Source organism: Myxocyprinus asiaticus, chromosome 36, assembly GCF_019703515.2.
Source record: "Myxocyprinus asiaticus isolate MX2 ecotype Aquarium Trade chromosome 36, UBuf_Myxa_2, whole genome shotgun sequence".
Classification (NCBI taxonomy): domain Eukaryota; kingdom Metazoa; phylum Chordata; class Actinopteri; order Cypriniformes; family Catostomidae; genus Myxocyprinus; species Myxocyprinus asiaticus.
The window spans coordinates 8797755-8812121 of NC_059379.1; the positions used below are offsets into that span (position 1 = coordinate 8797755).

At 37.1% G+C, this 14367-nt stretch overlaps 1 protein-coding gene across 2 annotated transcripts in view; it reads left to right on the forward strand.

The window, feature by feature from the left end:
• Positions 1-14367, forward strand: part of sdk2b (sidekick cell adhesion molecule 2b) — a 490694-nt gene that overhangs the window by 404344 nt on the left and 71983 nt on the right. For both annotated transcript variants that reach the window (XM_051673659.1, XM_051673660.1), the window contains exons 5-9: positions 5151-5284; positions 6862-6973; positions 7961-8151; positions 8903-8986; positions 9313-9507. In XM_051673659.1, coding sequence (XP_051529619.1) covers positions 5151-5284; positions 6862-6973; positions 7961-8151; positions 8903-8986; positions 9313-9507 — 716 coding nt within the window. The remainder of the gene's footprint in view (positions 1-5150; positions 5285-6861; positions 6974-7960; positions 8152-8902; positions 8987-9312; positions 9508-14367) is intronic.

The window sequence follows — 14367 nt, forward strand, 5'->3', positions numbered from 1 at the left end:
AACTTTAGTAGCATTAATACATTTCAGTGACAGTTCTTCTTATCAGTCAAACTGTGAAAGCATTAGTTCTGTATTAATGTAAATCTAAAAATCACAAAGTAAAGATTATGTCAATATTTTAAGTAGTTCTATTTTTCATTAGATTACTTTTAATGTTTTATATCACTTTTTAATATTGAATTGCTACTGTTACTGCAAAAATGAAAGCACTGTTTACACTGTTCTTTATTTGATTACTCGGCTTTAGGCCTGTTACTGGCTCTTGTATAATTACTTTAAAAACTTGAAGCAATATTTAGGAGAAACACTTGAAGCCATCATTGTTTTAGTTTAATTAGTTAATATTTACATCAGTATTAAACTATTTTAAATAAAGTAGCCAATAAATAAATTTAAATTAAAAGATAGCTTTTCAAATTAAAAGATATTAAGGTCATCAGAAAGTGAGACTTGGCTTTATTGTTATATTTCTGTTCATTCTCGTAACAGCAACTTTCTAATTCGCGGGGTTATAGACAAAGCTATGTGATTTATCTTTAGATGCGTGTGGTCGTATGTTAAAGCTGGTGGTATTGCATTTTTGTTGTTTTTCTCTCTACTATGATTTTACCTGTGGTTGCATTTCAGTATTTCAAATGGCTTCAGTATGTACGATACAAGTAGTCTATGTATTTGAACGAGTTATATGAAGCTGCTTTTCATAGAGTATTTGGTGTGTAAAAAGGCACTTCAATATGATATTTGAGGATGGCGGCTGCAGCACGTATTGATGTTGTCAGGAATTAAAATATTTGGGACTGGATGACGTCATCGGAACTTGCCATACCTTGGCTTTTGGTGAATTGACGCCACTGGGCCTAGACTACCCAAAAGCCAATAACTCCTAAATGAAGAGTCAGATTTTCATACAATTTAGTAAGCTTAGGTAGGATATCATTGTGAAGAAGCATGCAACATTTGGCAGAGATCGGACAGTAGGTGGCACTATAACAGTGATGAAAGTTTGTGATATCAAGATTTATATGTATGTGAATGGTTGTGTATTTTGCAGTGTTTCACACAGACACACACTATTCATATCACATCAACTTTGCCTCAAGAACCATAGGTGTCAATCACTTGCCTGACTTCTTAGCTTAGTGTTGATGGCTACACTGCATGCTACCTGTAGGTTTTTTCTTTTCTTTTTGTCTTTTAAATACCCATTCCACTCATGTGCCCTGTTAAATTGTAACCCTTTACCAAGGACATGCCAAATACAAATTCAAACTCAACAATCCTTTATGCCACACACTGCTCATACCCTGAACTGCACTGCAGACACTCTTGTCTACATAAGTATTGTATATTAGACCCCCTGTTAGCCACTTAATTATTTATATTTCTAAGAAATCTTTCTGAGATACTACTGTATGTATAGTCTTGTCAGCTGTTAAGGTCACATTACCTTAAACTGAACTACAAATATTAAACCTTCCTGAGGAGTCAGTATCTTTCACAACACATACTCTTACTGCATTCACATTTACATTTACACTTTCAAATGTATCCTTAGTAGGCTACTCCTAGCACCCTCCATTTCTTACTACTTAAACTTAGTCAATATGCATTACGCTTTTCTCTGAAACCTCAGGTTCTTGCAATATCCATTTCCTAAATCCATACTGCCATTTCAGGTGATACTTTTTAACCTGTCTTGCATTGAAATTCTCTGACATGTCTTTAACTCAAAGAAGCAGAGATTTACACTGGTATCAAAGATGCTTACATTTTCCACAAACACTTCCTGAACCTCCATGCAACACATGAAACATCCTAATAATTATTTACCATACAACTGTTGTAAATACCTTGTGCTATCAATAAGCATCTCTCTCCATCTTCTGTTAGAACATAAGCATGCATCTACACAACATTGAAAGTGATGGCATTACTTTTTTACAAAGAACAGCACCAAACAATTGTGCGCTGACAAGATCTCTTTATTTGAAAATGCAGGACAGTCATCAAACTGTATGTAAAAAGCCGTAGTTTTCAGAAAATCAGTATTCATCAATGCAATGAAAATGAATAACATAGCAAGTCTATGAATAGCTGCAGTATTCACAAATAATCACATAAATTGTCTATCCAAAAGAACACCATTCAGAAATATTGACTTCTGGCCCCAGAGGTCTGGACAAATAAAAAACGAAACGGCCACCAGAAGACGCTATCATGTTTCACATGCATGCAAAATTGTTGTGTATTCTATAGTGTTTTACAAACACAACTTTTCCACATCATGTGCCAGACCTCTTCATTCCAAACAACTTACCATCAAGAATCACTGATGTCGATTTTCCACATTTCACATTATTTAAACAAATGTGTGTGGTCTCTTCAAAGTAACCCGTTTCCATTACATTTAGTACGCATATATGAAATATGCTTTTGAAAAAGCATGCAACGTTTCATGAAAATTAGGCAATAGGTGATGCTATAACAGTCAAAAATATCAAAAGCACTATACATCTAAGGTACATTTTCCTGATGTTGCTGAACATTTCATTGCTTTATCTACATTTGGGGTGCTTATTGGCTGTCTGAATAATGCTTCATATCTTGTAACACATGAACTCAAAGTTCCTATGCCGCTTGAACCCCGTTAATTGCTGCTTGCAGCTATATTTATTATTATTATTATTATTATTATTATTATTATTATTATTATTATTATTGAGAGTAACTTTTAAAGTACATTTTGAAGGCAACAAGAGAGAAATATTAATCATTATTACTTTCTTAATACATGTTCCAGGTCTTATTGTAAACAAAAATTGGTGCAAATTATTCCTATTGTAAAAAGAAAAAAGAAAGTTTTATCTTGATAAACTTGATAATAATAACTTGATAACAAAATGTAATAACTTGCTCCATCTCTAAAACAACATATGAAAAATAAATAAATAAATAAATAAATAAAATTAAAACTAGCACAATAAGACCTAGAATGTGCTTTGAGTAAATAGAAGTAAATAGGTTAATTTTGCCACACAGCAAAATCAGGTCTTGTTCTGACATATCATAGTAATATAACTATATACATTTTGATTTTATTTGCAAAGGTTGATATTCAGACACAATAGATTTAAAGGAATGTTCCAGGTTCAATATAGGTTAAGCTTAATCGACAAGATTTGTGGCATAATATCGATTACAAAAAAAGGAATTTTGAATCATCCCTCATTTATTAAAAAGAACAAACAACCAAACAAAAAACAAACAAATGTGGTTACAGTGAGGCACTCACTATATGGAAGTGAATGAGGCCAGTCCATAGATGTCAAAATACTCAACATTTCAAAAGTATTAAAAGCGATAAAATCGCTTATACCTTATCTGCGTAATGTTGTATCCAATATTACAACTTTGTTCTCATGATAAAGTAACACTGGCAAACCCTGTAGTCTTATAAATGCTGTAACACCAGTAAATCCCAGATTTTTTGACACTGAAATCATGTTAACACGTATAATGTTTACATCTTGTGGCTATAATTTTGAAACAGTTTGTATTTTAACGTTTATGTACTGGCCCCATTCAATAGATAAAATGTTTTGAGTGAAACATCTGTCAATTCTGCCTCAAAATACGCTGACTTCATCAGTAAGCATCTGCAGCCTTGTGCAAGAACAGCTCAGGGGCTCCAGCACACATTTGGTATTCCAGCAGTGAGATGGACACATTCCTATTAGCATTCCGCACCCTAGAGGAACCGAGATCGGGAACGCAGGTGCCAGCTCAGAGACTGTGGGTGTGCGAGATGAGTCGTGGGCAGTCGCGCAGAACGAACAATTCTTCCTCAATTGTGCAACACACACTCATAATGAGAAAACATTGATTGTAAACAAAGGAGGCACAGTAATTGGCACTCCATGGGGAAGTGTCAGGACTCAGCCCAGTGGACAGCAATGGAGTGGTCGGTTGGAGATGGGATGTGGCTGGCTATTCAGTGTGAGATGTGTGAATGTACTGATTAAGAGGAGAAACAATGGTTACATGCGCAATGAATGGCAGTTTACCTGGCACTTTCCACTAATAGGGTACAAAAAAAAGGCCTGAAATGCATTAAAAATTATTATTATTTTATTTGTATTTTTTTTTTTTTTCAGTGAAAGGTCAGAAAATGTTGATTGTTAACATAAGGGGTCAAACAAAAAGTTAGATGAGCTGTTTTATTTTTCATTTATTTATTTTTTTCATCCCGCTATCACTTTACCTTAATGATTTTTGTAGAAATAAACAATAAATAAACATACTTAAAATCGATTAAAAAAATCACTTTGAAGCTTATGAGATGCATTAATATTCATGTAATCTAAATAATACGATAACTTGTTAAAAAAAACACAAAAAAAAAACATTAAAAATCAGAATAGATATTTTTATGTGAGGATCGATATTCTTGATACCACATCAGTATCAGAAGTATCAATACTTTAGTATCAATCCGCCCATCCCTACCTCTACTGCTTTAAAAAGTAACAGGACCCAAAGTGTATCCTATCTGTAAAAAGGGCCTATTGTGTTTTATTTAGCCTATATATTTTAATAGTTTTTAACTTTATAAAGGCTTAATAAAAAGACTGAAATGTCTATAAAATGGATCATAAGGATAATAATTAATGTCTGTCTTTTTATGAAGAAATTTCTTCTATCTCTGCAGCTGCTGCAGGTTTCTGATGCCATTGGTATTTTATGTGATATTTATGGAGCAAAGTCATTTCATGGAGAGGAAACTGACAGATGGAGAAATTATGTCTCTTTGTTCATTATGTCGGAATGAGTCACAGCTTCAACGACTGTGTAAACACAACAAAAAATAAATATTCAAAATTCTGTCATGTTTTTAAAGACTTTTTCTTTGTGTATATGTATAGGCATAATGAGATGGCAGTGAATTAGCTCTCGACAGTCCCTCTAAAATATCCGTGGGGAACTTATCATGTAAATATCAGCCTTGAGAGCAAAAGTGAACATTTGGTGTGTGCTTTTACCGTGATGTCTCTAATTCAGCATTATAAATCAATGCTTGAATGTAACGTTTTAATCTTACAGGGTGTATTTGGGGGTTTTTGACCATGATTCTGTTTGCTGGTTTCTCACAGAGCCATCACCCTGGACAATACACTGGTCATCCTCTCCACTGTGGCCCCAGATGCTGGAAAATACTACGTACAAGCTGTAAATGACAAGAACGGAGAAAACAAGACGGGCCAGCCCATTACACTGTCTGTAGAAAGTATGTTTGTACACACACAGATGCATGTGAGCCGAAAGTGTCATAGCAATTGCATTTTCATCTCACATTTACTTTTGCTGCAACCTGGTCTCATAGTGAAAACGTGACTGTGTATACATTTTTGCAAAACTGGTTAAATGTGTCTCCAGGTAAAATTTCCTGCAGTTTCCAGGTGAAATGAACACTAGAGGAGCTCCAACTGTGTGTTTTATTCACTTTCACTCAAATCATGACTTTAATGGCTGAAAATGACTTTATAAATGCTTATTTTTCTCTTTAATACTCAGAACCTGCTATTTCATGATATTGACACACTTTTACTCTAAAGCATCTTGAAAAACTCTAAATTTTAATGCTTGTATTACAGACCCACCTACATACAGTATATACACTTATTCCCTTATGATTAGCTTGCGTGGTAGCTCACCTGATAGATCGTTGGACTTAGAGTCGGAGGACCATGGTACAAGTCCAGCCATGAACTCAAGCTCACATGTGACATGACAGAGTCATAGAAGCGGCAGGAAATTATGTGGTTGGTTCAGAAAATGTGCCTTTTTCAAAACACTAGTGGTTAGGGTCTAGACATTTATTAGGTATTTTGTTATTTAGGTCTTGTTTATGTCTAAAAACACTAATGGTTAGGTTAAGGTGTTGATTTTGTAAGTATGTCTTTTTTAAATGTCTCATTTATATTTTAAAACTCTATTGGTTAGGTTCAGGCAAAAGTTTTAGGTTAGGAAGGTATGTTTCAAAAATAACCATCTTATATTCACCTTAAAACGTTGTCTGAATACGACACCATTTTACTCGCTTTTGGCGCCCCCAGCTGGAAATTTCACTGGAAAACTGCAGCCAAATGTGTTATACAGCACAAAAATTTTGAATTGCAAAAATTTTGTCATGTTCACGTAAATTTCATGAGATCAGTCTGTTTTTATGATTCTATGGGTTAGGTTTTTGTTTAAGGTTTAGGGTAGGGAGGTAGATTTTGATAACATAAAACTTGACAGAACATTAACCTTAAAAAAGGTTGATATTGCACCTTGATACAGCCACAATACCTGTAATGCACCACGTAATATAATTTAGCAAAACTGTTGCTGCAGTCACATAGTTTTCATAAGATCTGGCTGATATTTTCAGGTTAGAGCTGGAAGAACTTTAGAAACTTAGAGACAGTGAGTGAGTGAGTGAGAGAGAGAGAGAGAGAGAGAGAGAGAGAGAGAGAGAGAGAGAGAGAAGGACAGTCCTTCCCAGAAGCTGTATTTGGGTATCACAGCTTTGCAGCGACTGTCTCTGCAGGCAGCATGACACACACTCACACACATACATATGTCGCTGACAAGAAAGCAGGGATATGCATTTTGTTTCCAAACACAAACCTGTCACATGCTGAAACACGTACGGCACATTGGCTGCTACTTGTTACACCTGGACACCCTCACACCTGAATATGACACATCAGAGTTCTATTACAAACACTCACTCGAGAATGTCCTTTACCTGTGTGTCATAACACACCTGCTCATGTTCGCACCGCCTTCTCATTCTCACATCTCTCTCTCCTTCTCTAGATGTTGGTGGTCCTGCAGACCCCATTGCTCCCACTATTGTGATCCCACCAAGAAACACGAGTGTGATCTCAGGAACCTCTGAGGTCACCATGGAGTGTGTGGCCAATGCCAGGTGAGTGACCTCTAATTGCTGTACAGTTTGAATGGAAAGGGGATGATTTTAATTACAGTGATTGCAAGGCGAGAACTGTTTTGTATTCTGTCACTCTTTTTATCTGTCATCTTATCACTTTTCTGTCATTATTTCAGTTCCCAACTCCATTCAAACTATGCTGATAATTTACAAAATTGCATTCAAAAATTAACTTACAATGGAAGTCTAAAGGGCAGTGCATTGCAACAGGATAAATGTAAAAATACACACTGTTTAGAAAGTATAGCCACAAGACATAAGCATTGTACATGTTAAAGGGATAGTCCACCCAAAAATGAAACTTCTGTCATCATTTACTAGACCTCATCTTGCTCCAAACCCATATGACTTCTGTTGAATGCAAAAGGAGATGTAGGCAGAATGATACGGAATGATGGGCCTCAATCACTAATTACTTTCATTGCATCTTTTTGCCGTACAATGAAAGTGAATGGTAATTGATGCTGTCATTCTGCCTAACATCTCCTGTTTTGTTCTGTGGAAGAAAGTAAGACATATGACCAATTTGTCATTTTTGAGTGAACTATCCCTTTAACATGAGATAAAATTACTTACTAACATTGTCTAGGTAAAATTGTAGCCAACATTCCAAGTCCTGTCTCAGTCTTGTGAAACCATATCCCTGATAATCTCTTTATAACTTTTGAATGAGACATGCAAGAATACCAGAAAGGAACTATTTACACACAGACAAATACAAAAACCAGACTTGCTGTACCGTACATTGAAAACACACTAACAGAAGTTCATCAGTAGTCTTACCCCTAAAAAGATGATTTTGAAAATGTTCTAGCTTTTACAAACAATCAACAGCATGTCACAGATGTTGTTGATAGAGCATTAGATGTTTTGAATGTATAACATTCCTTTAAATTTAATTAGTAGGAAAAACAAAAGCTTCATGGCTGACAATGACCCTCTCTCTCATTTTTTATTCTCTGTAAGGCCATTAATTAAGCTGAGTATCAGTTGGAAGAAGGATGGCATTCCGGTGAGGAGTGGTCTGAGTGATTTTAACCGTAGACTGACAATATTGAGTCCGGTGGTCAGTGACTCTGGCTTCTACGAGTGTGAAGCTGTTCTACGTAGCAGCAGCGTGCCTTCTATCAGCGCTGGAGCCTACCTGCATGTGCTCGGTAATATACATACTGTATATACAGGATACACGCATGTAAACATGTTTAGCCTACAGTAAAATTCTTCAAGAGAATTTGTGGATTGTACACTAGAACTATACAAAGCTTCCTATGATTTACATATAACTGTTTGTTTTTTTTTTAAGTACAATGGAAGCTACACTGTGAGAATGTATATAAACTAGAGATAACCAAATGGCCTTTTTATCTGGCTGTTGTAATTCATTACCATCCCCCCAAAGTCCACTTATAATGTTAGTCGTGCTCTCTTACACCTAAAATAGGCATAATTTAGTTTAAAATTACCTTTTCCTTTACCTTTACCCTCACTTGTATGAATTCTCATTATATATATATATATATATATATATATATATATATATATATATATATATATATATATATATATATATATATATATTGTTTTTTTTTTCATTTATTTATCTTTTTTTATATATATATATTTTCATGTGCTTTATTAATAAATTATTTGACTTGTGCACTGACATAATAGCTATAATTGCAACTCAGTTTGCATAAATGATCTGGGTGATAGCTGAGATACTTTTATTTTGCTTTCATGGTACATTTTATAAGTGAAAATCTGGTTTCCCATGATATGTCCCCCTTAAGTCCATTTGTCATTGGAGCACTATACCAGAGGTGCAGAACTCTCAGAAATGCTATTTTGTTCTGAAAGTCGACATGTGGAGGTTACGACTCTGACCTGCCCTCTCTATTTCTTCTGCAGAACCACCTCAGTTTGTGAAGGAACCAGAGAAACACATCACAGCTGAGATGGAGAAAGTTGTGGATATTCCCTGCCAGGCCAGAGGTGGGATCTCCTTATACCTTGTACTAAAAAAAAAAAAAAAAAAAATGTATAGTTGCGGCATATTGACAGCGACATGCTTCACAAATTGACACACACACACACACATATATATATATATATATATATATATATATATATATATATATATATATATATATATATATATATAAAACACACCATAATAAATAACCTTATGGTAATATCATAATTCATATAATTATAATTCATCTAAAATGTGGAAAATTGTTGTAATAAAGAATAAGTGGGTGTGTCCAATAAGTGAGTGTGTTTTGATTGCTAGTGCACATACTGAATGCTTCTCTCAGGTGTCCCTCAGCCTGATATCGTATGGTATAAGGATGCAGTGCCCATCAGCCCAGTGAAGACCCCCCGCTACAGAGTGCTGGCAGGGGGCAGCTTGCAGGTGAACGGCCTTCTGCCTGATGACACCGGAATGTTTCAGTGCTTCGCCCGCAACCAGGCGGGAGAGGTGCAGACCAACACCTACCTTGCTGTTACCAGTAAGTTCATCCATCTGCACTTCTTTCCGGATTACATCTTTTCTCTGCATGCCTCTCTTCCTCTCATAGTCTGATGCACAAATACCTTTGGACATTTATTTATTTTTACTCTCTCTCTCTAGCTCTCATTCGCTCTCTGTCTGTCTCTTTCTCTTTCAGTCAGAAAAGCTTTCTGTCACTTTCCACAAATACCTGTGGAAACAAATACTTTGTTCCATGGGTTGTACTATTTAAATGTTGTGGATCACGTCTATCAAAACCTAAGTTTTCTAGACTTTATTGTCAAATAGATCAACACAAAGATATTAAATTGCCTTATTTTCAATTACGAAAAATTAGAAATAATAGAGTGCAACAATCTTGTTCCCAAAGTAAAAATCCCATTCATTTTCACTTCAAAGACAGACCTACCGTGAGCTCCGTATATATATATATACAGGGTTGGGGAGTAACGAAATATAAGTAACGGGAATACGTATTTAAAATACAAAATATAAGTAACTGTATTCCACTACAGTTACAATTGAAATCATTGGTATTTAGAATACAGTTACATTCAAAAAGTATTTTGATTATTTTTTGGCATTTTTTTCATTTAATATTTAGTCCTTTCAGATGGAAAAATGTATACATATAAATGTTGCGATCCAAAGTGCATTTGAACAGTGGTGAAACACTTTCTTATGAGGTGTTACATTTATACGAGCAGACAGAGAAGTACGTTTGAAGTAAGTTTGGAGCGCAAAAAATAGAAATAAACCTTGTGTAAAGTGTCAGCTTTACACTAAGCTAAAATGCTATTTCTAGCCATTGTTCATGCACGTTACCAGGCACGATCATATTTTCTAATCAAGAAAATTCACGTTGGATCATAATTTCTTTTTTCTAGTAAGACCTTTGATATTAGGGCAAAAATTGTATTCTTGATAATAATTTTTGTTTTGTTTTCCTGTATAAATATCTAAAAATCCTCAAAACAAGATCAATTTGATTGATCTTGTTTTAGAAACAACACTGCATAAGATATTTAGGTTTTTCAGAAAATGTATTTTTAACATGTATTTTGTCTTACTGTACTGGCAGAGTTTTATAGTCAAAACAAGTGCAAAAAATCTACCAGTGCTGAAGAAGTAATCCAAAGTATTTAGAATATGTTACTGACCTTGAGTAATCTAATGAAATACATTACAAATTACATTTTACTGCATGTATTCTGTAATCTGTAGTGGAATACATTTCAAAAGTAACCCTCCCAACCCTGTATATATATACCATACAGTATATATCCTTTGTTATCCATCGTTTTTAGTATGATTACACCTTTCGCAAGGCTTAATGGGAGTGTAGTTCATTAATTCATTAAAGAGGTTAAGTGCACAGTCTTGTACCTTTGTCTTGTTTCAAGTAATTTTTGGCTTCAAATCAAAGCTTATAATGTTGTGATTCACCTCTGAGCTGGTTGGTTTGTTTCTTTGCTTAAAACGCTTTTATGAAGAGCTCTAGGATACCCTTGTGGAAAAAATGAATGGGAAAATCACTTCCGGAACCAAGACAAGTAAAAAAGTAGAGTGGCACAATTTCTCTCCATAATGTAATATAAATGTAACCTAGCATGATAAGTAGCTAGCTTATATAATAATAAAAAAAAATAAAAATAAAATAAAAAAAAAAAAAAAAAAAAAACAATTGTATTAGTTAATTTTTAATCTGGCCCTTTTTTACCCTACTTTCAGAAAGTGCCTTTTATGCCATATCCTTTCTTTCTTTGAGTACCTCATTATATCTCGGGCTGCTGCTCTGATTTTTTTGTTGTTGTGCTAAGGCTGTGATTAATACCCTGTTGTGAGAGGAAGAGTTAGCTAGAAAGAGACAGAAAGAGAGAGAGAGAGATAAAGCAAGCATTTATGGAGGAGTGACTGAGCTTATCTTGTATCTCAGAGACAAGGAGAGCTTGCTAAAACACTAAACACCAAATCTAGCTGCTATTTACCTCTGCTTACATTACACACCAACACACTCACATCTCTTGCACACCTCTGTATGTATACCTCTCTAGACTGCCTGTCTACATTTCCCACTGAAGTGTCTTCTTGTGAATCTACTTCTGTTGTTTCATATTTAATTTTGTTGTTTTCTTTGCTTGTTTGGTTTCTAAGCCACTCTTTCATCTGTGTGAACCGAGCTTTGTGTGATTTCCCAACCCTCACGAATGTGACAAACAGTGGGGAAGCTACTTTGAAACTATTTTAAGCTTCATGTTATGCCTAATTTAATGTAGTTAAACTACAGTCAAGCTGTCCTAAAAGTGGTTTTCTACATTGCAAGCGTCTTGGTTAAATACGTAACCTTGGTTCCCTGAGGGGAACAAGACGCTGCGTATGATTGCAATGGGACACTGTCCGAGTGTCACATGGTCTGGAACCAATCATGTCAATTTATTGGCTGATGGCACTTAAGCGACGCCCCCTAGGGAGCTACATCACGAGCTCCATAAAGGTGCTCGTTTTTGCACCATTGAGTCTGCAAAAGGCACGAGCCTATGCAGCTACTAGAGAGTATGGCCAGCTATGCAGCGTCTTGTTCCCCTTAGGGAACCAAGGTTACGTACAAAACCGAGACATTCCCTTTCGGAGAACTCGAGCTGCGTATGATCGCTTTGGGAACAAATACATTCACACCATGCGAACAGTAGCAGCTAACTGTCTAAGACTGTGTGGCAAGCATATAGCGGCGCACAAGCGAGCTAAAGCGTCAATAATTTTAATAAAAAATTAATTACGAATTTACTCCTGTTCCAACAGAGAGAACCTGGGAAGCAGGAGTAAATCCCTCATCCAGATTATAATATCTAATAAATGCAGATAGGACCAACCTGCCACCATACAAATGTCCTCCAAGCATGCAGCTCTAGCCAAAGCCCAAGAGGATGCCATGCTCCTCACAGAATGGGCTCAAATACCCAAATGTAAATCACATGCTTCATAAGCACTCGAAATTGCATCAATAAGCCAATAAGACAGTCTTTGCTTGGACACCGAAACATCTCTGTTGCAGCCACCAAAGCACACAAACAATTGTTCTGACTTACACCACTGGCTAGTATGGTCAACAAAAACTCGCAGCGCCCGAACTGGGCAAAGCATATGTAACCTTTCATGCTCTTCTGACTCAAATGGGGAAGGAGAGAAAGCCTGAAAATTAATGGTCTGAGAGCGAAACGATGTAGAAATAACTTTGGGCAAAATGAAAAGGTTTAAGCCAGCCAACCACAGCGGGGGATAACCCATCATTCAAAAGAGTACCCCATTGAGGGGCCACATCCATAACTTCCAAAGTCAGGCTGGGGTGCCAAATGCTGCCCCGCCTCTGAGACATCATGTTCTCTCTGTTGGAATCTCCCAAGGCATCTTTTCTAGGAGAGAGACCAAAGTCGAAAACCATACTTAAGATGGCCAATACAGCGGCACTAACAGATGCCGAACCCAATCGTCCCAAACCCTCTGCAGACCTGCATGCTCTGCTGCCATCGGTGGAATGCATCGATTTCCAGTGGTGCCGGGGGTGAGAGAGAAAACCAGAGGGTACAGCGAGACGTCTCGCTTGAACCGAACAGGCCCACTTCTGCTTTGCCGAACCTTCTCCAGATTTGTTCCATAATCTGAGGATGCAATGTCCATTCTCCAGGCGTCAGACCCTGTCTGGACAGAAGATCCCAAGTTCAACCGGCCCGGAACATGTACGGCTCATAGAGATAGTACATTGTCCCGTGCCCACAGGAGAATGCAACGTGCCAGCCTTAGCATGGCAGGAGAGTGCACCCCTCACTGGCGATTGATGTAGGACACCACCGTCCAGTTGTCTGAAAGGATGAGGATATGACTGTCCTGAATCTCCAGAAGGAAAAACGTAATGAAAGCAGCACCGTGAGCATCTCCAGTCATTTTATGTGCCAATATTCCCACTGGCCCGTCCAGACTCCATGGACTGGGCGACCTTCATGTACAGCACCCCAATCCATGGAGAAGGTGTCTGTTGTTATCACCTTGTGACGACACACCTGTCCCAATGAAACGACCAACATCAGAAGGCATGTCCGTTTCCATGGCAGCAGAGTTTGGTAGCACCCACGCATCACTCTGAAGGGACGAAGCACATGCATCAATGGTTGAAGTCCCTTTGTGGAGTTCATCCAGCACTGAAAATGTCTTGTATGCAGCATACTCAGGGGAATGACAGTGGATGCCGCTATCATGAGCCACAAAAGCCTGTGAAATGTCCTCACAGGGAGAACACATCCCACTCTGAACATCGCTAGACACTGGCGTAATGACAGAATACGAGCTGGAGACAGGTGCGCCTGCATCGCCTGTAAGTCCAGCTCCACACCTAGAAACAGAGTCTTTTGCCCTGGCAACAGGACACCCTTGTCTAGGTTTACATGCAGCCCTAGATTGCTCAAATGGCTGAGAGCAACATCCCGATATTGGGCAGCCAAAATCTCTGAGTGAGCTAACACCAACCAATCATCGAAATAATTCAAAATGCAGATGCCTTGAAGCCTCAACTGCGTCAGAGCTGCATCCATGCATTTTGTGAAAGTGCGTGGTGCCAGTGCAAGTCTGAATTTAAGGACACAGAATTTGTACACTTTACCCCCAAAAGCGAATCTGAGAAAACGACTGTTTTGTTTCGGCGCAATCTGAATATGGACATAAACGTCCTTCAAATATATTGTCACAAACCAGTACCCCGGCTGTACTTGTGACATTGTTTGTTTCTACATCAGCATTCTGAATTGACATTTCATTACAGTGAAATTCAAAAGTCTCAAATCCAGAATGGGACACAAGCCGTTGTCTT